The 23,548-nt window shown below is 41.5% G+C and overlaps 2 protein-coding genes across 3 annotated transcripts in view; one reads left to right on the top strand and one right to left on the bottom strand.

Annotated features, from left to right (window-relative positions):
- pcsk2 (proprotein convertase subtilisin/kexin type 2) overlaps window positions 1-7,941 on the top strand; it is a 37,915-nt gene extending 29,974 nt beyond the window's left edge. Inside the window, exons 11-12 of the mRNA XM_037781727.1 lie at window positions 848-1,075; window positions 6,872-7,941. Coding sequence (XP_037637655.1) covers window positions 848-1,075; window positions 6,872-7,361 — 718 coding nt within the window. The 3' untranslated portion in view covers window positions 7,362-7,941. The remainder of the gene's footprint in view (window positions 1-847; window positions 1,076-6,871) is intronic.
- Window positions 7,942-10,781: 2,840 nt separating this feature from the next.
- On the bottom strand, window positions 10,782-22,662 carry LOC119495343 (filensin). Of its 2 annotated transcripts, none has more exons than XM_037781726.1 (8): window positions 22,107-22,662; window positions 20,327-20,387; window positions 19,749-19,844; window positions 18,062-18,154; window positions 15,941-16,048; window positions 13,966-14,186; window positions 12,543-12,634; window positions 10,782-12,304 (listed from the first exon to the last, which is right to left on the bottom strand). In XM_037781726.1, exons 1-8 carry the CDS (start codon window positions 22,478-22,480, stop codon window positions 11,325-11,327), a joined length of 2,025 nt encoding a protein of 674 aa, XP_037637654.1. In that variant the 5' UTR covers window positions 22,481-22,662; the 3' UTR covers window positions 10,782-11,324. The 2 variants fall into 2 exon arrangements, with proteins under 2 accessions (XP_037637654.1, XP_037637653.1); XM_037781725.1 differs by having other exon boundaries at window positions 15,941-16,054; window positions 22,107-22,661.
- Between the last annotated feature and the right edge of the window lie 886 nt (window positions 22,663-23,548).

Raw genomic sequence — 23,548 nt, 5'->3', positions numbered from 1 at the left:
ATATGCATGTTGCAGAGAGACTGGGATGATAAAATACACTGCTTGATCTCAACCTGAAAATGGCAGGCTAATGGTGATACCATTAGCTTCTATTATTGATGTTAATCGTGTCATATTAACACTGTGGTACAAGTAGGAGTTTATTTGATAATCCTGAGCAGATTGTTCCTTGAGGATCAGAAAATAATTGAAAAAACATATGCCACTTAAGTAAACTTGCCCACACATAATTAAACGAATATGACAAATCTAAAACCTGGAGAATTGCCGCTTCTCAAATCCCAGAGGAGAGCTGTTCCTCTCTCCCTCAGACGCTTCATTTCTCACATTAAGAGGCTCTGACAAGATTCTGCCGCCATTAACTGACACCAGTTAGTGGAGTTGAGTAAAGAAACGCTGTTTGCTCTGCACACACAATAATGATGTTGCCGTCGGGGGGAGCGGATGCTCGCCCTGTCCGGCGGCAAACAACCCACGAGGCTGTTAGGACGACTGCGCGGCCTTTTTACTGCCCAAACACACTTGAACCGACGGCAGGAGTCAGTGAGTCAGCCAGAACAAAGCTGTCACTACACACAGCCGAGAAAATGGAGGGAGACACGGACAAAGGCAGCCATCTGCCTCGCAGCACAGACACTAGGATGTTTAGATAAATGAAAGCATGTCATTAACGTGAAAACATGAATCAGAAGTGTTTTAATATTTGTTACAAAATGATTGTTTTTTTCCCTGCTAGCATGCCTACTAGTTCTAACAATATCTACAATATCTCTCTCTTCCATCACTATCCTTCCTTTATCCCCCTGCCTCTGTCCTATGAACGCTGGTGACCGTTAATCCGTCCCAGCCCTAACCTGACATGGAGAGACATGCAGCACCTGTCGGTCCTGACCTCTAAGAGGAACCAGCTCCATGACGAGGTCCACCAGTGGAGGAGGAACGGCGTGGGTCTCGAGTTCAACCACCTGTTTGGCTATGGCGTGCTGGACGCCGGGGGCATGGTGAAAATGTCCAAGGAGTGGAAAACCGTGCCAGAGCGTTTCCACTGCGTAGCCGGATCCATTCAGGACGTACAGTGAGTCACATCACATACTATACATACGGCATACCACCATGTGCACAGTACATGTTCTACAATGTCAAACTGTCCCTACCAAGATGTCGAGAGGAAAACACTGCCGGGCACAAGAGACACACTCATCTAATTACTGAGTAATTCAATAAAGCATCTGCGATGGGAGTGTCCACTTCATAACCCTGTAATATTTAGATTAGTCTGTCTGATGGTCCTGTAGATTTATAATGACAAAGACTGATGTCCTGACTGACAGGCGCCGTTTGTTAATTAATACATTACTCTTTTGACATCTGAATTGGATTTCTGTATGACAGAAAACAACATCTCTAACAGAATTGTTGGAAATAAATCTGACCTTTTTTCGATTGAAAGTGAAAATTAAAGAAATCTTTCAGTTTGATAAAAAAATAGATAAATGGATTTAAAGTCCCTCTCCACTCAAAAATTGCTGATTGTTACTTCACTTTGACGTTTGTACACAGTAAACACAAGCTCATGTACAATCTTTAGAAATAACCACATGAACTTAGACAGAATGTCCATTATAAGCTGAATTTGAACTAAAATAGACAAACTAAAAAAGAAAAATGACTCAATGCCTTGTGAAATTGTTGGTGCATCAGACGTTTTTTGAAGCGACTGCGTCCAGTATCAGGAAAAAATTTAGATTTAGATTTGGTCAAAAGTGTACTGGACAGCCCGGTCGCACAACAAGGCGTGTGAATGACACGATAATGCGCAGGGCAAAAGTGTGCTATAAGAATGCCATTCTTGCTTTTAGCTTGTCATTTAGTACACCATGTAGTCTGTAGTAAGGCTGCACAATTAATTATAATTTTGTGACGTTTGTGATGTGTTTTCCGTACTTATGTTACGTTGTTTCCATATGTACAGTATTGTACTAGTACTTATTTTAAGCCCAACCATGACGTTTTTCCTTAACCTAACTAAATGTTTTTGTTGCCGAAACCTAACCAAGTGGTTTTGTTGCCCCCTGCTGGTACTGCACCTTAATACACGCGTGTAATATTCACGCCTCGGCGAGGCAAAAAGTGACACTGACTTTGGTGTGATACCGGGTTGCTGGAGCACATGGATTTAAGGCAACAAACTTCATTAGAGGACTAATGTTTTCCTCGTCCTGTAGGTTGGATGTGGATTCCTTTAAAATTACTACTATTACTAGATTTTAAACATTAGCTGTTAGCTGTTACCTCCTACTGTCAGGCCTCTAGGTAGAGTGGCGTTTTGATAACAGTCCATCTGGCCTCTGCTTTGGAGGAGATCCTCAGGCTCTGACCCCATCTTTCTTTCTTTCTTCTACTCACATACTATCTCCCTCGCGTCACCCTATCTTCTTCCCCGCATCTCCTCCATCCACAGTCTCCCTCCTCTTCCTCTCTCTCCCCTGTCCCCCTCTGCACGCCTCACGTTGGCTCTGCTATCCAATCCATTCATCACATCCTGATGCTTTGAGCTCCCACGTGTATGTGATGCCTGGTGGTTTCCCCGTGGCTAGCCCTCGCATTCGCTCTAATTAGAGCACCGCAAATGTCCCAGCATGGCATGCCCTGGAAACGCTGTCAATTAGATAGACTGACAGCCAGGGAGGGATTCCAGGTGGAGGTGTTCCTGCGCGTCGACGTGTGAGACCTAACACTGAGCTTTCACATGCATTGTGAAAGTGTCAATGTGTGGGTGAAGATAAAAAAGCAGACGGAGACCTCCAGTTTCTTATTTTAGTCTCTAATCAGCGCTCCACAGACGATGCAGTCACGACAACATGGTGTGTAAGTGGTGTGTGTGTGTGTGTGTGTGTGCCTCCTTTGAGTGCAGTGCCAGATAAAAACAGGAGCATCCCCTAAGAGTCATATGGCTTTTATTGCATCCCTGAGGACATCTCATGCAAATGGGTGGTGAGGACTTGCCCCTATTATGCAGAGTGGTTGTGCCTTTAGACGTTCCATTTCAGAAAGTGGCATCAGCTCTTTGCCCAGACAAACCTTAAATATCCGAAAGAATAACTGCTCATGAAGGTATCTTTATGAGAACGAAATGCGTCGCTCGTTTTCATCAGTTTCCACAGCAGCACCACGGGGCTTCAGCTGCGTCTGTTGTGGTAGAGATATAATTAAGACAAAGCCCACCTCTGGTGAAAGTGCATCACCGGAGAAAAGCAATAAACACAAACATAGCAATGCTCGCGAACGCACCGCTCAGATCTGATAGCTGCTCTGGCTGGCTGTGGCTTACTTAGCTGGAGGAGAGCTTCTCATTATCAGTGGAGCTGCTACGCCGTGCCCCACTGTGCGGCGGGGTTGTTTTTAATCTACGCTGGTCCTGCCCTTCAGAGGCATCCCTCTCCCTGCTCTATGACCGGCTGCTGTAATTACTCTCGCACATTATCTGATGGGGACTGTGCACCTGCTGCGCCCAAAATCGTTTTGGGGGATCAAAAGTGAGATGTAAACATATTCGCTCCCACATTTAGTTCTACGACAGGACCTTTTTCACAGAAGACATTTTGACGTGTCACAGTAGGAGAAGCACAGGTGTAAATAATCAAGTGAATGATGGCGGCTCCATTTAGCTGCTTTGATTTCAGGTTCCTGGTATTGTGCATTCTGGTTCACTGTCACTCTAACTGGGACATTTGAATAGAACATAGCCTATTAGACGTTTGTCAGGCTATTCAATAGGCGTTATCAGTCACTATAAGCACATAGATGTGGGTTAATAGGGGCCTACTACACCCAATAGTAGGTTTTTATCATCTATTCACATGGGCACCAAAATAAGGGTTTAAAAGATTACACCAGCGCCCTCTAGCGACCATAGTAATTATGATAAAACACAGGGTTTTCACCCAGGAGGCCGGGGTTTGCCTCCCGCGTCAAACCAACAACCTGTAGTTGTCTTTGTGTTCGCAAGCATTAAGTCTCACTTTCACTTTTGAAACACAGTTATTTTAATCCAAATTTCGCTTTTGAAACACAGTTATTTTAATCCAAAACATGATGTTTTCCCCTAAACTTAAGTGTTTTTGTTGCCTAAACCTAAAGAAACTGTTTTGTTTGTGTTCAGAATGTAACATTTCGTTCAGTTTTACGCTTTTTTTTTTCGCTTTCACTTTTACAACGTACTAGGTATAGTAGACCCCTTTTGATCCACATCTATGGTGCATATAGCTATCTATAACGCTTATCTAATGGCCTGATAAGTCAAATCGGGTGCAGCATCATACATTCTAATTAATTAATAATTAAACTTGGGCTGTCAATCGATTAAAATATTTAATCGTATGATTGTCCATAGTTAATCTCAATTAATAGCAAATTAATAATTTGAAATTATTAATAAAATAAAAAAATATAATAATAAAATTAAATGTACCTTGCGTTAACATGATATTATCTAAATTAAGCATAAACAGTAATGACACTTTTAATGATAATGAAGATGGAGAAAAAACTTTAAATGGTTGCAAATTGCAAGTCTGTCAAATAACTTTGAAGCTGTCTCTTTATGCTTTCTTTTTACACATATACAACACACATATGTAGAGTCATGTTGTTAGTAGCATAACCATTTAATATTTGGTTATGTCAAATTGCTCAACATGTAGGGTGTAACTCACTATGAAACGCCCCACTGTGAATTGTTCTGTTTTTCTGGGAATAGTAATTCGCTTCATCAGCCCTCAGCAGATCACCGCTGCACTCACCTCTCTGTGCTCAGCATAGCGCTCTATTAATCATTTTTCTCTCTCTCTCAGTTTCTGTGTCTTGTCCCTGTTGACTTCTCTCCACCAAACCCGCCCCCCCACCCCTGTTTCCTGCCGCCTGCGGTGCGGCCCCGGCCTCTAATAATGTTATTAAGCCTCCTCATAGCCTTTGGCCACCACCCTTGCCCTGCTGTGTTCTCGTTCTTTCTTTCCATCACCCAAAGAGATGGGAACAGCAGTATGTTTTCTTTACCACAAAGCAACAATACCAAGACTGACCTGCTTTTACACTCCGAACAAATCCATCATGACAAAAAGAAAAAAAGGATCTTTTCATGCACTGAAAAGGAGATAGAATTCAGAGGTGGTCCGGTACATGACATGCAGCACATATTGACAAAAGGCCTCAGAGTTGACTATATAATAAACACTATTCTACAGTATAATTGTAATCCATCTAATAGGCAGTGAGGTATTATCGCACATTGCTCAAACTTTTACTTATGGTGGAATCACTGTTCCTAATTGACAATTTATCAAACAAAAGTGTCAAAACATTTCCAGCTACTCACACGTGACAATTTGCTGTTTTCCCTCTTTTACATTTGTTTTGGAGTGATATTTTATAGTTTGAATAAGTGATCGATTATTGGAAAAAAATGGGGCTGCACAATTGATCAAAATGTTATCGAAATCGCAATATGGCCTACTGCAATTTTCAAATAACAGGAGGCGCAATATTTGTTAAAGGCCAAATGTGTGTCAAAATACCATTTTAAATGAATACATTATGGTGCTGCAGAGATGTCCCGGCCTACACATCATATTCTACAGATTAAAAAAAAAAAAAAACATCTTTGTTTGGTACAGATCCCTGTAAAAGTGGTTTGCAATGGAAATGAGAATAATTATGTAAAAATGATAATTTCCTCTAATAATGCAATTGCAATATCAGTCAAAATAATCGCCATTAGATATTTTGTCAAAAACATTCAGCCCTAGAAAAAAGCCATTATTAGATTAATTCATAATGAAAATAATCATCAGTTGACTTACTTATGATGCACAGAACTTCAACTGAAACTTCGTTCTATTCCTCAGCTTTGTGTGACATTTATCTATTGGCAGAAATGCAATATAATATTGAGAAGTATGTTTTCTTTAGTGTATAATCACCTGAAAATAAGAATCGCTGTGTTTTTGTTACCTTAGAATGAGCCGTTTATATCTACGAGTATGAGTATGAAGCCGCCATGTTGCACCATCATGTTTCTACAGTAGCCCAAAATGGAGAAAGCAAACATTGTTTTGGGCCGGATTCAATAACGCTACTCACTCCCGTCGCCGCTTCTTTCTCACTCTCTTGCTTCACCACTCACTTCCTATGTACAGACACAGTGGCTCTGCTCCAAATGACCTACACTACTCTTACAACAACTGGCTTTAGAGAGGGACTTTCTTGTTTTCAGGTTGGCCACCGTAGTTCTCCTACACACTTGGCACACGAGAGAGGCTTCAGTTGGTTGCAATCTGCAACCTCGCTAGACCTAGATATCGCCAGATCCTATACACTGCACCTTTAAGTAAATGAGAAAATATACATAATTAAGTTTTGGACAGCAAGCATTAAAAAAAAATCACAAAAACTGGTGTCAGCTAAAAACTTATGTGACACCAAATATAAAAGGTGATCATGTATTGTAGACCAAATAGTAGAGCATTTTATTCCCTCCACTATAATACGCTGTAAAGTAAGCAGACATGACAGTCATCTCTGCTGTTGTGTGATGAGGGAGCAGGTTCAAAACGAGGCTTGGTTCTCCGTCAGGGTGGGATGATTCTATAGGAAAACTAGGTCAAGTTTGTAATTACTGGGTGATTCAAAGGAGAGGAAGGGGGGGGTTGTAAGTAGACTGAAAGACAAAATGAATTCCTTCACCTGCTCTCTCAGTCTGAGCTACAGGGATGCCCAAAGCCATCTAATAATGGTGATATTCTGTTGATAGAGACTTTTCTCTGTCTCTCTGCCACTCATTTTTAACTTCCTTAACCTATTTCTCCTTCTCCAGTAAAATCCAGTCCGGCAACAAACTGGTACTGGCCATCAGCACCGAAGCCTGCCAGGGGAAGGATAACTTTGTCCGCTACCTGGAGCACGTTCAGGCAGTGGTCACCGTCAACGCCAGCCGCCGCGGCGACCTCAACATCAACATGACCTCGCCCATGGGCACGAAGTCCATCCTGCTGAGCAGAAGGCCCCGCGACGACGACGCCAAGGTGGGCTTCGACAAATGGCCCTTCATGACCAGCCACACCTGGGGCGAGGACCCCCGCGGGACCTGGGTCCTGGAGGTGGGCTTTCGGGGCGAGGAGCCACAGCGCGGGGCCCTGAAGGAGTGGACTCTCATGCTGCACGGAACACAAAGTGCCCCTTATATAGACCAGATAGTACGCGATTATCAGTCCAAACTCGCTATGTCCAAAAAGGAGGAGCTGGAGGAGGAGCTGGATGAGGCTGTAGAGAGAAGTCTGAAGAGCTTGCTGAGTAAAAACAACTAAACTCCCATCTGCATGTTGCGTTCACTTTCTCTTATCTTTCTCCCTCTCTGCAATCTCGCTCTATCCTTCTCTAAATCTCAGTTCTCCTCACAATGTTGTCATCCTCCCTGTTGTCTACCTCTCTTCACTCCGCTTTTTGTTATCAAGTGTTTCAATTAGCCCCCAACCTTCAATGAATGTTTCTTGTAATCCAATAAAAGTGTAACCTTTATGAATCTGTTCTACATAGAGAAAGCAAAACTGTATCACCTGGATTTTTACACTCGACAGAACTGTACATAAACAAAAAAATATAATCCACTCTTTCATGCTCTTGCTTTAACTGCCCCGCACCTCTCTTCTGCCAACTGTTGTACAGTTTGTGACTGTAAATGATTTTCTGTGTCATTCTACTTAAAGTTTAATATCTTGCAAACAGAGCAGTGATACTTCTTTCTGTTTATATTTTTATGTGACATGCACTGTTTATATAAACAAGGAAAGGGAATATGTGATTTCATTTTGCAGCCTGTGGTCCTCAGTTCATATTTCATAATCTTTGACGTTATGCTATAATAAATCTATTCAGCTGTTTATTAAAGCACTGGAGTGATTTGCAATACACTACCGAACATACTGAGTAAACATCAAGGGCCAAAACGATGTTAGGGAAAAACTAAGAAAGAGAACGTGGAGTGGTGAACTTCCTCCGTCTGAAAAATATAGTCTAAAAAAGTGGAGCACAAGCAGCCGCTACCTAACCGTAACATACAGTACTCAGTTTCAATCTTTCCCCATGTTTTATGCTGTCCAATTAAAGGGGAAAATCTCCCCTAAAAGTGGAGCCTGAGCTACTAATGCCAAAGCACTCTTCACTTTATAGACACATGGCTTTGTTAAAGGTGCTACATGTAGCATCAATACATCAAGTTCATAACAATTTTCAGTATATGTATTGACTATAAATCTGTAAAAAAAAAAATGTAGAGAAGACTGCATTTAAGGAATGAAGAAAAAAATGGGAGTGCTGCACTGGGTCAGGAAACTCGGTGTTGGAAATGTTGAAGTAAAAAACCATGTGCTCTTCAAGGATGCTCTTAAAAAAAAACCTCCAAAAATCCACTATACGCGCCGTGAGCAGCACCAAACGACAGACAAAGTTAACGACTAGCTGCTGGAAAAAGTGTAACATTTTTACATTCATCATCCAAATGAATGTTACTGTTGCTTTGTATCGCTGGATGTGTCATATACAACTGTGTGCCATATCAACTTAAAAGGTGATAATATGTGGGTGAATGTTTTTTTTACTTATTTCGGCTGCCCTTTAATGGTCATAACAATCAGTTAATGTCGATTTATGAGCAGAGGAGAAAAAGAAAATGTATTCATGGCAAAATCAGGCTACAAGGTTATTGTAAATGTAGCACTGCACAGACTATGAGTAATACATCTCAGAAACTCGAGCAATATCACTGGGAACTACTAATTATCTCAACCCATTATTTGTCTAAATACACCAAGCCAATATACTAAGCCATAGGCTATAACAAATAACTTCATTGTAGGATAATGCATGTATTTTGGTGTGTTCCACTCACACTCTGTTTTCAGGGATGGAAAGAGTATTAGAATATTATATAGTAAAAGTAGGCATACTGTTAGCCGACTTTAAAGACATAAGCTAAAAGTAAAAGTAGGCCTACTTGTGTAAAAATGTACTTAGATAAAAGTAAAAAGTAGGTCAGTTAAAATGTACTCTGAGTAAACATTACTGCGTTACATTTTTTTTAAAAAACGAGTGTCAAAGCAGTAGAAGAACAACATCACAGCACCGAGCCCTAATGTCCAAACCAATTTGCAGCCTGTGCATCAAACCGATTATCAATTATGAATATACAATCAAATTCCTCTGTAGCCTATAGCCTTACTAGAATTAACCAGAAAGAGACAAAACTCAGACAATTAAACAAAAACAACTATGGACACATAATTATAGCCGGACACATCTTATGGTATCACCAGCAGAATAAAACATCACAATGGCAGACAATGCAGAGATGTAGCCCAATGGTTCTCAACCTTTTTCGTGTCAAGGACCTTTAAATTGATACACATTAGGTCACAAACCCCCCATTTGATAAGATTTCGCTTCAAGGACTTCCATCTGAAAAGACTTTGTTTGTTAGGTGTGATTAAGACCAAAATCCTATAGTTGTCAACTACTGTTGAGGAGATAACCGTGGAGTAAATGAAGCCTATGATCAGAAAAGTCACTCTTAAGACTCTTACTTATTGGGCTGACTTATATAGTGAATTAAATATGGGAAAAACAACTATTCCCCATGTTTCTGAGGACCCCCTGGAACTCCCTCAAGGACCCCTGGGGGTCCCCGGACCCCTGGTTGAGAACCACTGAGTGACTAAACACACATGAGCAAAGTAGAAGCTAGCTACACATATTTTACACACCACTAGCGTGCACACACAACACTTCGTTGCTATGCAATGGAGGGATGCTGACGCCCTCCTCTGTATTACTGTGTTGTTGTACTCACTCACCTGTATGGACGGCATGCTGTGAGTCTCGTGCATCGAAGTCCTCCTCCATCACCTATCTTTTAGACTCGAAGTCCATTAAAAAATACATACTTACAACAATACATACACAAGGGTAGATGCAACCTTTTTTTAACTATAACAAGGTACAATAATGTTAACCATAACCATACCCCATAACAAAGTGGTCCTTACTATTATTGAATAGCTGCGCTTTTGTGAAGCCTTCTGTGTAAGCCCGGGTGTGTTTCGCACCCCCTGACACTCGGCCAATAGGAGCACATTCAATACTTGTTATAAAAAACACTTAAGTGAATTAACAGATAAAAGATACTCAGAAGAGTACTCAGAAGTACACAAACACTTTGTTACAGTAAGGAGACTATAACCACCCTTCTGTTTTCTTCTTTTCATTCACCATTTTTATTCTCTTCGGACTTTCAAACATATTTTGTTTTAAGCAGGCTTAGCTTAATGAGGTCAAATATTTATTATTTTTTCTCACAAATCCTCTGTGACATCTTTTGCTCATTCCGTCTTTCATATCTGAGATCATCTTAGTGTTTTTCTTTTCCTCTTCCTATGCTATCCTTTCTGGAGACAGATTGGGTCATAGCTACTAAATGCAAGGGACATTGTGAACTACTCAAGGTCACATAAAAAAGTGAATGAGTTTCCTGTGGATGGTGCACTTAAAATAAGACTCTTTAACCCTTGAGTGAGGGTATGAAGGATACTGTGTTCATTGTTACATACACCAAAAGTATAGGCGCATCTTTAAAAGCCATGTAATCACTATACTATAAGATAAAATGTCTGTTATGACCCATCAAATATGGTGCTTGGTGCATAGTGTCTGTCTAAAAGCAGAACAAGGTATCATTGATGTTTGAATCTTTTGTTTTTATTATTCAATATATCAAAGCAAATTAATACACAGCAAAATTGTGCTGAGGGCAGGTAGTGGCATCTAATTGAACAAATGGGCTCAAAGGGGAGAGTTGGAGTTCTAAGACAGAGTTCAGAGGGGTGGCACAACTTCTCAGTTTTTTATTTATTTATTTTGTTATTCATTTTTATTGGTGGCTTGGAGCTTCATTTTTTCATTGTCCCAAGTTTTCAGACAGTAAAGGACTCGTTGGCATGAGCATGGGTGTTAAGTCGAACAACAACGGAAGTACTTATGGAACCAGCAAAACGTATTCTGGACGCAAGACCAGAGACTGCAAGCAAATGGAAGAGCATTGAATATCAGAGCAGGAATGTGTAGTTGGTCTTTAAGCATGGTTGGTTTCCCTCAGAGACAAACATATTGATCTCATTACAGCACTTTGAGGATTTGAGTGGTGTTTATCAGTATTGTCTTCTTGTTAGAGGAACCATGTAAGGACCCTAGTGGAGCTGACTGACTCAGGTGACGTGGTTTCAATGTTTCTTCTTGCTGGACTTCTCGATCATGGTCTCCACCACCATGGACGTCTCCTCGTAACCTTTAACCTTGCGGCCATCATTGGAGAACTTCTCCACAGACTCCACCACCTCCAGCTTCTCGTAGCTCATGGCTTCTGGGGTATAGCTTCCAGAGCTAGAGCTAGTATTGGTACTGGAACTGGAGCTGGAGCTGGTGCTGGCACCGCGGGGCGCAGGCTTTGGAGTGGGGCCGTTGCCATCCCGGCTTTTCTTGGGATCGGGTTGGGTGGGATCCTTGGGGCCGGGGGGTGAAGGGTTTGGGGTCGGATCTATGGAGTAAGGTTGAGGCTCTCCTTTCTTATGCTTACCTTTACCTCCTTTCCCACCCTTATCATCGTCCTTTCCTCCTCCTCCTCCATTAGAGGGTGGGGTGGGACTGGGAGGCTTGGGAGGCCTGGGGTCCACTATGGGCTGAGGAGGTAGAGGTGGAGGTGCAGGAGAGGGTGTGATGGGTCCGTAAGGCTCATAGGGAGGCATCATCCCATCTCTGATGGTGACGAAGATGTGGCCGGCTGATGGCGTGGAGGAGTAGAAGCACGGATCTGGGTAGCTGCCGTCGCCGGTGACGAGGACGTAACGGCCCTTGGTGTAGAAGTCAGCGATTGGCTCAGGCTTCTTGTACTTCCTCATTCTGTCTCTGACGATGTTACAAAGAGTGTCAAAGGCCTTGCTGATCTGAGCTCCGTCCGGGACATCCTGTGGAGACACTCCAGTGAACACAGGTCTCTGCTCTTCCCTCTTCACCCTCTCCTCCTGCACTCGAATCCCCTTCGTTTCCTCATCTGGAGCCTCGCCAGCGGCTCCCCCGCTTCTCTCCTCCTGGCTGCTGTCCATCACATCTTTCGGGGTCAGTTCTTTCTTCTTCAGGACCTTCTTGGCCAGGATCTTCTGGCGGGGCTTGACGCTGGTGATATCTTGGATAGCCTGGGTGATATCTGGACACAAATGAGGCCACAAGTCAACTATCTGAAACTGGTAAACTAAGAAAAAGACCAAAATTGTTCATGCAACAACACACTCAAATGTTCTGGGATGCTAAAGACAATAAAGACCTTGTTTTGTAAGACTGAATCTCTAAGAGACAGCCGTCTCTACAAATGGAAGCTGATTGCATGTGCATTGAATGGTGATTCTCAATGTAAACCAGCTGGGATGCGCTCACGGTGCCCTTACCTCTCCCCCTGCTCGATGCAGTGGGTGTGTGAGTGTAGCGGTAATTAGTGGTGAACAGGGTAATGGGAGTGCCAATTATCGCTGAATTCAACCTGCAGGAAGGAGAGCAGTGAAATGTCAGCCATGCAGCAGCCACGCAATCAACAGCTTTGCTATGCAGGCAAATCTACGGAAATCTGTAATTTGTATTTTTCAGAAAAAGAAACAACAGGTAACTTTAAATAACATAAACATCTGACATGAAAAAAAAACACTGTGCTTGTTGTTGTGCTGGTGCAGTAGAAGAAACATTTGTTTTCACCCAGTGCCATCTGCTGGCTGATTCTGCACCCTACATTAACCTAGTTGCAACAGCATGTGAATGAACGAACCGAGGAGTTTACATTCTACAATTACTCTCAGATTACTCATGGTGTTTTTAAAGGCAAATTCTGATATTTAGAGTCCATAGCTTTAAACCTTTTTTTTTTTTTTTTTCACAAAGAAGTGCTTGTCAAGAGGTACAAGATGATCCTTTTGTACCTCTTGGATGTGTGAAAAAAGGCCATAAAACAGCATTTAGACCTTCATGTTGGGTGATAAAAAAGTGCAAGGAACACTGTGTGTGTTGCATTTCGGGGGATCTATCAGCAGAAATGGAATATTATATTCATAGCTTGGTTTTCATTAGTGTATAATCACCTGAAACTAAGAATTGTTGTGTTTCCGTTAGCTTAGAATGAGCGGGTCCTCTTCATGGATTCACTTCATGTTTCTACAGTAGCCCAGAATGGACAACCCAAACACTGGTTCTAGAGAGAGACTTTCACGTGTTTATGTTACATGAAGGCCACCGTAGTTCTCCAACATTCTTGTAACGATACCACCAGCCACTGTCTGACTTCCATTAATCCTAAATTAGTGTTATTATGGTAAGGATGGCCTCTGAGCGGGGTGAACGGCATTACCACGGTTTTGCACTCGGTGGCTCACATTACCACAGTCTAGATGCCGCCAAATCTTACACACTGTACCTTTAATTAAGTGTAAAAAAGGAATATATTCACACCGTTTTGCAGCTTTTTTAGTGGCTAGTCAAACATTTGTGCTGGGGTTGATAATGTATAAAGGTTTGGTTACAGCCCTGCGTCCGTCTTGAGAGACTAACCTCATTTTTGTTAATTTTAATTTTATGATTAAACCTATGTATCCTGGTCATAATGTGGTCATGTAAAAGCGCTGTGTATTGCCTTTACATTTATATTGGATTTAATGTGGGTCAAAATTACTGTTTCTCAGCAATTATTTCAGCCTTCAGTGAAGAACTCCATTCCTCGTTCATAGTTAACCTGACTGAAGTGAACCTCTTTCCCAGCCAGGCCTTGCATGCCTGACTGAGTGTGTGAGTGTGTCTCCGTGTGTGTGGAGGGTGGAGGCAATCTACCTGTTGTCTTCGTTCTCGATGATCCTTTTGTACCTCTCCAGCTCGTTCTCAAGGGACGTCTCGTACATGGCCAGGTGGCGACATTCACTGGTGAACTTCTCGAGGGACCGTTCAGCTTCCTCGATCTCCTTCCGCAGAGACTCAATTTGCTCGTTGTACATCTGGATCTCGTCGTCATAAGTCTCCTGTGTGTTTTTGATGGTTTGCTCCAACACTGTAGTCTGAGAGAAGAGACAGAGGCAAGGATTAATTAAGAAATCATTATTTTAGATAAAATGACAAAGGCCCTTAAGGGGATTTAACGGTGCAATGCACATGCCATTAATAATAACACTAGTTCAGTATGTGTTGCTAATGAAAGTGAGAAGTGAAAAAAAATCATAAACAAGGACAAACATAAAAGCAGAATTTAATTTTGTCCAACGCAGGAGCTAACTCTTCAGCATTTCATGAAAAAATTGTACAAAGGAAAACTGTATTTTCAGAGAAATAAAAGAATAATTTATTGCTGTAAAATAATGCTATCCTATAAGGGCTTACAATAACCCTCCAAATAGATGAAAGATATATGGTGCATAAGATAAGCAGAGTGAAGAGCACCATTTGTGCAGATAGCAGAGGTATGTCTTTAGTCACAACCTGTAGGAAGTGAAGAAACACTCACTTTGGAAATTAATGCAAGCGCTAAATTTGATTGTGTGGTATTTTATTCCATTGAACTGAAGCAGTCCAGTTTTTCTCATTTCCTATGAGGAAGCACTGCCTTCACTAAAACTATAATTACCCTTCTGTCGTAAGGTGGTCATGGCTGTCATCTAGTGGTAGCATGTAACTATTAGCACAACATTATGGCTGCAGGGTGAAGGCCTATTTAATGCCTTGCTAATGCTCAGTAAGTAGTTATTATTCGTTAACTTATAAAACAAAGTGAAATGACAAAAGTAAAATGAAAATGCCCCTCGACAAATCATTCTAAAAGCATATGCAAACCTAGAATCATTTGTCACTTGAAACAGAAACACCAAGTGTGATTAATATATTTTTTTAGAAAAACTGATTGCTGATTTGTATGATGACTAAACAAAAAGTAAACAATTGTTTCAAGTATTTGTAATTGTATTTTTTCCTTTTCATTTTTTTTTGTATGTGTGTTAATAGTTATCAGGCTAATAGTTATCTTCTGAGCCGGTTTTGGATAGTGAGATAAATCACAGCCTATGGGTTTTTATAAAAAAATTTGAGCTGACACAATTAGTTGATTCATCTATTAGTCGATTAACAGAAAATTAATTGTTAATTTTAATAGTCACTTAAAGTTCCAGTGTGTAAGATCTGGCGGTATCTAGTGGTGAGGTGAGGAGAATGCAATCTACTGAAGCCTCTCCTGTGTGCCAAGCGTGTTGGAGAGATGTATATAAATTATATACGGCTCATTCTAAGGTAACGAAAACACAATGACTCTTATTATCAGGTGATTATACACAAAAGAAAACATAGTAATAAACATAATAATCCATTTCTGCCAATAGATCCCCCAATTTGTTACACACTGGTCCTTTAATCATTTAAGTCTTTGTTAAAGCAGACGGAATGAACAAAAAATTGTGTGAGCTCGGTGAAATTAAGAATAAGGTTCACTCTTTGGTTTACTGTCCCGTCTACGAGGACAGTAAAACTTTTTTTTTGCTCAATGACTGGGAAAAACTTGAGTTGTGCTTTGGGAAGGAAACCCATGAGGGTTGGGCACTTTGGGTGCACTGAAATAAAGAAATCAATCAATCAATCAACAGAGCCGGAGCTTGGACTGGTCTTAGTGGTGTCTGTCTTTCTTCTAATGGAAATACATTTGGTTCCTTTGAGAAATCTTCTTCAATGTGCCTGTCTGTAAATACTGGCTTGGTTGTTAAAAAAACAAACATGTGATGTATGTAATTAACGTGAAACCTCCTGTTGTCATGGTGACCGTGTGACCCACCTCAGTCTGTAGGCGGTGTTTCTGGGCCTGCAGCTGACAGAGGGCGCTCTTATATTCCTCCAGCTGACTCTGCAGCCCTGGCACTTTCCTCTGGGCCAGCAGCTTCTCCTGTTCCTTCACACATTGAGCACAAATCAATGAGAACATGCAGACAAGAGCAGTGGGTCTTTACAGCATGAAGCACCGCACACACACACAGACTCATACAGAGAATCACACAGCCGTGAGTCAAGTCTTTTTCTGAAGTCAAACTGTGTTAAAAGCTTCACTGATTGATTTTTTTTAATTTAGGGCAATATAACAATTGTGTTGCAAACAGCAGTGATGTGTCCACTAACTGTTTAATATAAAAATTAACAATGATAAATGTGAGGCAAGTGGCTGTCGTTAGAGCTTTACTCGTTACACCTGGTAGCATTTCAAATCATTTTAGATCATAGAGTTTATAATATTCAAACATTTATTGGCAGCAGGGTGTTCTTGTGTGAAGCATTATTACGTTTTGGACCAATTTAAAATAAAAAATCCAATAATGACTTCCTATTCTCATTTCCATTTTAGTTTGAGATGCATCATTACTGCTAATTTTATTCTAAATTGTGATGTCCAAATCTCCAAAGCATAGTAAGCCTGCTATATTGGCAAATAAATAATTGAACTAAATATGAAGTTTGTGAAATTGAATGTCATATTTGCAGTCAGTAGGCCTACGCTTCATAAACTTGATGATCATTAATGTAATTAGTTACACCTTTTGCTATCTATCCTTAAGAGCTGATGTATGAATTTGGGCTAAGTCGAGAAGGGGTGAAATTAAGATGACAATTTCATCAATGACTGAAATTTAAAGTCAATAAACATAGTTAGGTAACTCATCTTGATCGCGCCCTGGTGGCTGGCTGCACTATAGGTCATAAGTCCCACCCCCTCCATGTTAGTGGATGGGACATAGGCCAAACTAAAAAGTCATAGTACACGTCAAATACATTTTTCCCAAAGATTCTTTCTGTCATTCTAGGTAGTTCTTAACATGCTGATGTATGTTTTCGAGTGTTCATTTTTCTGATAAGTTTGGTTTTAATTAGTTATTTGATGCTATCAAAAGGGGGTGAGATGTCATGATTGACAGCTGTGATTGACAGCTGCTCTGCGTAGCCGGAGCCGGAGTCTAGGGAATTGTACGAGAAAGGAGATGTCACTTTAACCTTCCATAATCATCACCAGTCTGTGTAATAGAACATGTGTCCATTTGATCATAAATGTAGTTATAGAGATATTACGGTTAGTTGTTGTGTCTTTCTAGCCAAACAGCTACTGCGCTGCTAACGTAGCAGCTTGGTGGCTCACGCTAGCGAGCTGCGGCTGTACTCGGCTTGTGATTGGCTCGGGCGGATGTGGGGGCGGGACCTCGATACCGCAGCTCCTGCTCCCCGATCACTACTGCGATGCCTCTGGCTCCAAATTTTGTCAAAATCTCAATATGGCAGCTCCCGTATCTGACATATTTTTACTTCACTTTTGTACATTGGGAGGAAGTGGAGATGCGTCGTCCATCTATATACAGTCCATGGTTTGAACCCCTATAGATTCAGCTGGACTATTAAATAGTTCCATAACATTATCTCCTCCTTTGTCATATTGTCATTGGATTTCAGCTCAGCACAGCAGCCAGGAGGCGTGTCTCTTCGTCTCTGCCCACTGAGATTTAAACTCAACCAATTAAACAATTTCTGCATCCAGAGCAGCTCTGCCTCTGAGAAATGTTCGTATTCATAAAACTCCAATATGCTACACAAATGCCACTCACGGCTGGCACAGTTCCCCTCAAAAAATTTGCATGCACAGCCGTTCTCCCTGGCACTCGCTTCATTATGTGTCCTGACACTGCCGGCCTGTCCATGTGTCCACTGACTGTGGCTGTGCTTTTTCGCACATGCACGCCCACACGTACGCATGGTAAAACACAGACGAATGCAGAAGCACAGGCGACCAACTGGACTGGGGAGCCAGTAACCTCATCAACCTGAGACACGTAGCCAGGGCTGACACACACATGCAAACACCACCTTCTCACCCCAAGGGACTTCAGCGCACACACAGTGACAACATCAATGACCTCACCTCGGAGATGCCCGCTGACACATTGGGAGCAAGGGGAAGTGTCTGGTTGATCTGCTGTAAAATGTTTACATAGGTCTGGATCTCTGCAAGGTTCTGTGGATGAAGATAATATTAAAGGAAAACATTAAATATACAACTCAGCAAAAGGAAAAACATCCCTGTAAGAGCTACCATTTTGCAAAGTCGAACCACTTACTTGCTTGTTTACTTCGCTCTTGGGTGAGAGAATTAAAGTATCCAATAAAAAAAGGCTTTCACTTAGCTGAGACATATTTATAAATGTTGCTGGCGTTTTCTTCACAGCAAAGGGAGTTTCTTTTAAAATCCATTTGTACAGGCGTGATCTCAGACTCCCTAATAAAGAAGAGATATATTTCCTCTCTCCAGAGGGATACTTCAAAGCTCAGGACCAACAAGCCCGATATTCATGTGAGACGACTCCCTATTCTTTCCCACATAATATAGAGACAGTGGTGCCCTTTGATATGCTTTCTCAATATTGCAGAGTCACGGATTAATGCATCCTCAAAAGGAGTATTGGGTGGAAATAAAAAAAGGGGGGAAAAGCTCAGGGCAGAAAGACTGTGGAAAGTACGCCTGATGCATTATGTACAGTCTTTTGTCTCAGTATTTTGTGTTGCACCTTCAAGCTATTTCTACTGCACAGAGGGTAATATTTCAGTTTTTGTCTTTTCTGTCAGTACCTGTTAGGAGCAGTGTTACATTTTCTCTGTAATCCTTTCCTCGCAGAAGGTAAATTGTTGTTAAAAGCCCCAGGTACATCCTAACACTTTGTCATTGGAGGAGTAGCGGCCTGAGGGTCAGGAGTGTTCAAAAGCAACAGGCTGAAAGACACACGCTGTGGTCTAAAATACTTTTTTCTGAACTAATATTCTTTGATGTGAATTGGGTTTCATGACCGAGTGGGAGTTATCCAATAAATCCATACAAAATATATCACCTTGAGATCAAGGGTACTGTCGAAAACAACAATACAGGTACGATTTCAAAATGCGGTCGCCCTTTAAAAAGCAATACAGTATGTGTGCAATATGAACTGATGAAAAGGCATTATTGAAGCCATTTCTCTGTGAGTGGCTTTTACGGGTCCTGTTTCTGAACGCCATCGATAAGGACTACTATAATGTGAGCATCAGTGCAATTGTGTAATTTCTGTCCTGTGTGTATCTTCACTCTATAATCAAAACATATTGATATACTGTATATGCACTGATAAAGCCCACAGCAGTCTCCACTTGGCCACTGACAAACCAATTGATTTCTGCAGAGTGCAAAACTGTGGTACCTCAAGCCGCCACCTGAGTTCCGTTGCTCCTAAAGTAGTGTTGTTATGTTAAGAATTGCCTCTGAGCGAGGTGAACGTTGTTACCACGGTTTTGCACTTTGCAGCTCACGTTACTGCAGTCTTGCAAAGGGAGGAGGGAGAGGAGGGGTACTCAGTTGGTTGCAATCTGCAACCACACCACTAGATGCCGCCAAATCCCACACACTGTACCTTTAAGGAACTATTTCTACTAGGATTTCCTGAACAGTAGGAGGTTCTATTAAAAGACGTTTTTTCGGCTTCCCATCCAAAATCTGTATTGTATCGTAGGAGTTGTTTGAGACCACGGAGTTGCACAGTAAGTTAGTTTCATTTTCATGATTTACGATTAGAGCCACTGACCTTCTTGTGTCTATCTCTGGTGGAGTTGATGTCATCCTGCAGGAACTGGGATTGGATCTGGTACTCCAGGTTTCTCAGCAGAGAACTGTCAGCCTCCTGCAGCAGTGGACAAGAACAAACAACAATATGGGGACCCACAGGGAACAAACTGTGAAAGGTTCAGTGTGAAGTGCATTGAGTTCATCAAGAGCCAAAGAACACAGAAGTACATACTGCAGTCTTACACAACTCTTCAGTGTCAAAACTGGCCATCTAAAAATAAGTAAACTCTCAATCTCTGGTATGTTCAATCCAAATGAATTGTGTTAGATATTTTCTATTCAGCAATCATAAACCCTCTTTCACACTTAAAATGCAAATGAAATCTCTGTATCTTCCTCAATCACTATGTCTAAAATACAACAAAACCAATGTAGTAAAAATATCTCATTTGATTTACTCATTACTTTTTAAAAAAAGACCATCATTTTATGCTGTTTCACATGCACAGGTTGGAGAATTCTGATGCAGACTAATTAAAATACAATTCATTTGTTTGTATGAGTGTGTAAACAAACTTAACTGAATCCATACAGTACCTTGTTCAATTGTTCCAGTGTGCACCGAAGCTGTTCTTGATAATCACATTCATTTCTATATCTGGAATATAAAACAACTTTGGTTATGTTCTTATTGCATGTCTGTGTTGTGTGCTCGCAGTGAGACAGGACAGATTTCTTGAAGCACGACACCTCTGTGTTAGTAATGTGTCAGACCAACCAGCGTTGGTCAATATTCCTCTCAACTCAATCAATAATGTAGTGCTGCTTTGCTGCCTAAAGACAGATGATGACACCGTCTTTATAGGTCGTTGTAATTAAAGGGTTAGTTAATCTAAATTACAAAAACACTTACAAAACTCTCCACGACACCACATCAATATGACTGAAGTGAATGGAACTTCATTTGCGGCGCTCACAGCATTGAAATATAGTTACTCTGGATAATTCACAGACCTCATTGTGAACAGTTTTCACTGGAACTGTCTTTCAACCAAACAAATAGTCCCAATTAAAACTGCTGACAGTGTTTTCTGTGAACAGTCTCCTAAAAATGATGTTCCCAAACAACAAAACTGCATTGTCAATTACATTTGGAGGGAATTTTTTTTCCCCAGATTATGTTTGTTTTTGACATATCACAAATACGTTTCTAATCAAAGTCTGTGTAAGTCCGGAGCTGGTCAGAGTGGAGGGAAGGGTCAAACAAAACACGGGACTTTCACCCAGGAGACCGCTGTTCTTATCCTGTGTGAAACCAGGGCTGGCTCTAGCCCTTTTGGTGCCCTAGGTGAAAGATTTGGAGCCGACACCATAGGTGCTGGTGCCGCTCTAGGTTTAGGTTTAAGGTTCAACCCTCCCAGAAGTCTAATCCCAGCCCCCTAAACCGCAACACACATCAGACATCACAATGGTTTTAAGACAGAAATTACGATTTTTATTTTCATAGATAACTGTATTTATCATAGCATAAGTGTCAGTTTCACTACAATTTACACTTATATTAACAAAAAACTGTGGCCGGGCAGATGAAAAAGTGTGAGGAATAGAGTTACAGAGTTGAAAAGTGTACTTCTTTCTTTTTTTTTATTTATTTGTTAATTTGTTACCTCAATGCAGAAAATGTGGAAGGGCGACCACCAGCATTTAAATTGTTTTTTTTTATAGAGGCCGACTAGCGCCCACCAGAAAGTGGTGCCCATACGTTAACCACGTGTTTAAAACTGTGACCCTAATTTGGGAGAAAATAGTTCCCTCGAAATATAATTGAGAATGCAGTTTAGTTGTATGGGAACGTAATTTTTAGGAGATGGAGTCGCAGTGGATTACCCAGAGTAACATGGAGACTCTTTCTGGAAAGAAATGTTGCAGCATTTTTCTTTCAAAATACTGCTTGACATGAGCATTACAAATTAAATTCCATTTGCCTCCATTATATTTAATGGACTCATGGATATTAATGGAGAAAATGTGTTTTTTTTCAGTGATTTGGGTGAACTGACCCTTTAATTTGCCATTATTTCAATTCAACATTTATTCTGGGTCAATTGTTTCAAGATGATCAAACATGTTACCGTATTCAGAATGAATTGATTTTTATCAAGTTATATGATAACTATGAAACTGATACATTTGATTGCATCCATTCTGACATTGTTTATCTATTAATTTATAGTTTCCCTGCTGATGGCTGATAATCATCTTCTTTTTGAGAACCAGCACTTCTTTAGGATTAAGATTCTTAACACCTCTTCTTAACTCTGAGAACATTTCTATATATCTCTAATCACTCCATCCCTGAAGAGGGATGATCTCTTACTTGCTGGTGAATTCATCCATCATGCGGCAGGCATCCCTCAGCTCTCGCTCCAGCTTGGAGTGGTCAGAGGACAGCTCCCGGATGCGCTGCCTGTTGACGTCCGTCTGCTCCGTGAAGGCCTCCTCCAGCCCGCTGGCTTCTTCCATCCGCTGCAGCGTCTCCAGCTGCTTGCGGAACACGGCGTTGCGCTGCTCCAGGACGCGCGCCCGGTTGATGTATCGAGCGAAGCGGCTGTTGAGCTCCTGGAGGCTCTCCCAGCCCTGGATGGCTGAGATGCCCGCAGAGGATTCAGAGTCCGAAGGTTCCTCATCGAAGACATCTGAACGCTCAAACTTCTCCTTGCGCACCTCGTGCAGGTAGCTGGTCTTGTACATGGTGGCACGCTTCCCTCCCGTGGGTCGGTGGTATCCCCGGAGTGCTCGGTCCCCTTCGGCACCTTTATTGTGTGAAAACTCGGGTGCTCACCCTTGGTTGTCTCATGCTAGACTAAACGCAGCACAGCGCAGGCTGGTGGCGAAATAGCCCCCAAAGCCTCCCCCTGGCTGCGGCCGCGCACGCGGCCGAGCCTGGGGCCTTCCACGGTTTATTGTTGCCTTTTGTGGCAGAGATTAGAAAAGCCATGATGACAAAGCAGAAGCACGAAAACAAACAATTGGCAGGCCCGCGAAAGCACTGGGCTGTCACACGGCATTATTTCGGTTCTTAGTCAGCTGCTTTCTAGATCCCTGTTTGATATGGCAGATTGGATGGTGGCCCACCACGGGACAGAGGGGAAATTTCGTGCAGTGCAATTTGTGTGGACTGTGTAGAACTACTCTTGCCAGAAGTGGCCAAGTGTTGACACACTGATTATACACTGGAAACAAAAACAGTTTGTTTACTAGTGGCTACTAATTGTGTTGATCTCAAAAACATTACACAAGACACCTGGAATTACAGAAATGTATTCATATTTTGTGATAAGCAGACAGCAGGGCCATCATACCATATAGTGAATGTTTAATAGTCGTTGTGTTAGTTTTGTTTATGTTAGGGCTGTCAATCGATTAAAATATTTAATCCAAATTTCGCAAAATAATCACACATTTTGTATCTGTTCAAAATTGACCTTAAAGGGAAATTTTGTTAAAGTATTTAATACTCTTATCAACATGGGAGTGGGCAAATATGCTGCTTTATGCATATGTGTATATATTTATTATTGTAAATCAATTAACAACACAAAACAATAACAAATATTGTCCAGAAACCCTCACGGGTACTGCATTCAGTTTTAAAAAATATGCTCAAATCATAACATGGAAAACTCAAGCCCCAACAGGCAACAACAGCTGTCAGTGTGTCAGTGTGCTGACTTGAATTATCATAAAGTGGGCATGTCTGTAAAGAGGAGACTCGTGGGTACCCACAGAACCCATTTTCATTCACATAACTTGAGGTCA

The sequence above is a fragment of the Sebastes umbrosus genome, chromosome 10, assembly GCF_015220745.1.
Source record: "Sebastes umbrosus isolate fSebUmb1 chromosome 10, fSebUmb1.pri, whole genome shotgun sequence".
NCBI classification, from domain to species: Eukaryota; Metazoa; Chordata; class Actinopteri; order Perciformes; family Sebastidae; genus Sebastes; species Sebastes umbrosus.
This window is presented reverse-complemented; position numbering and strand designations above follow the sequence as displayed.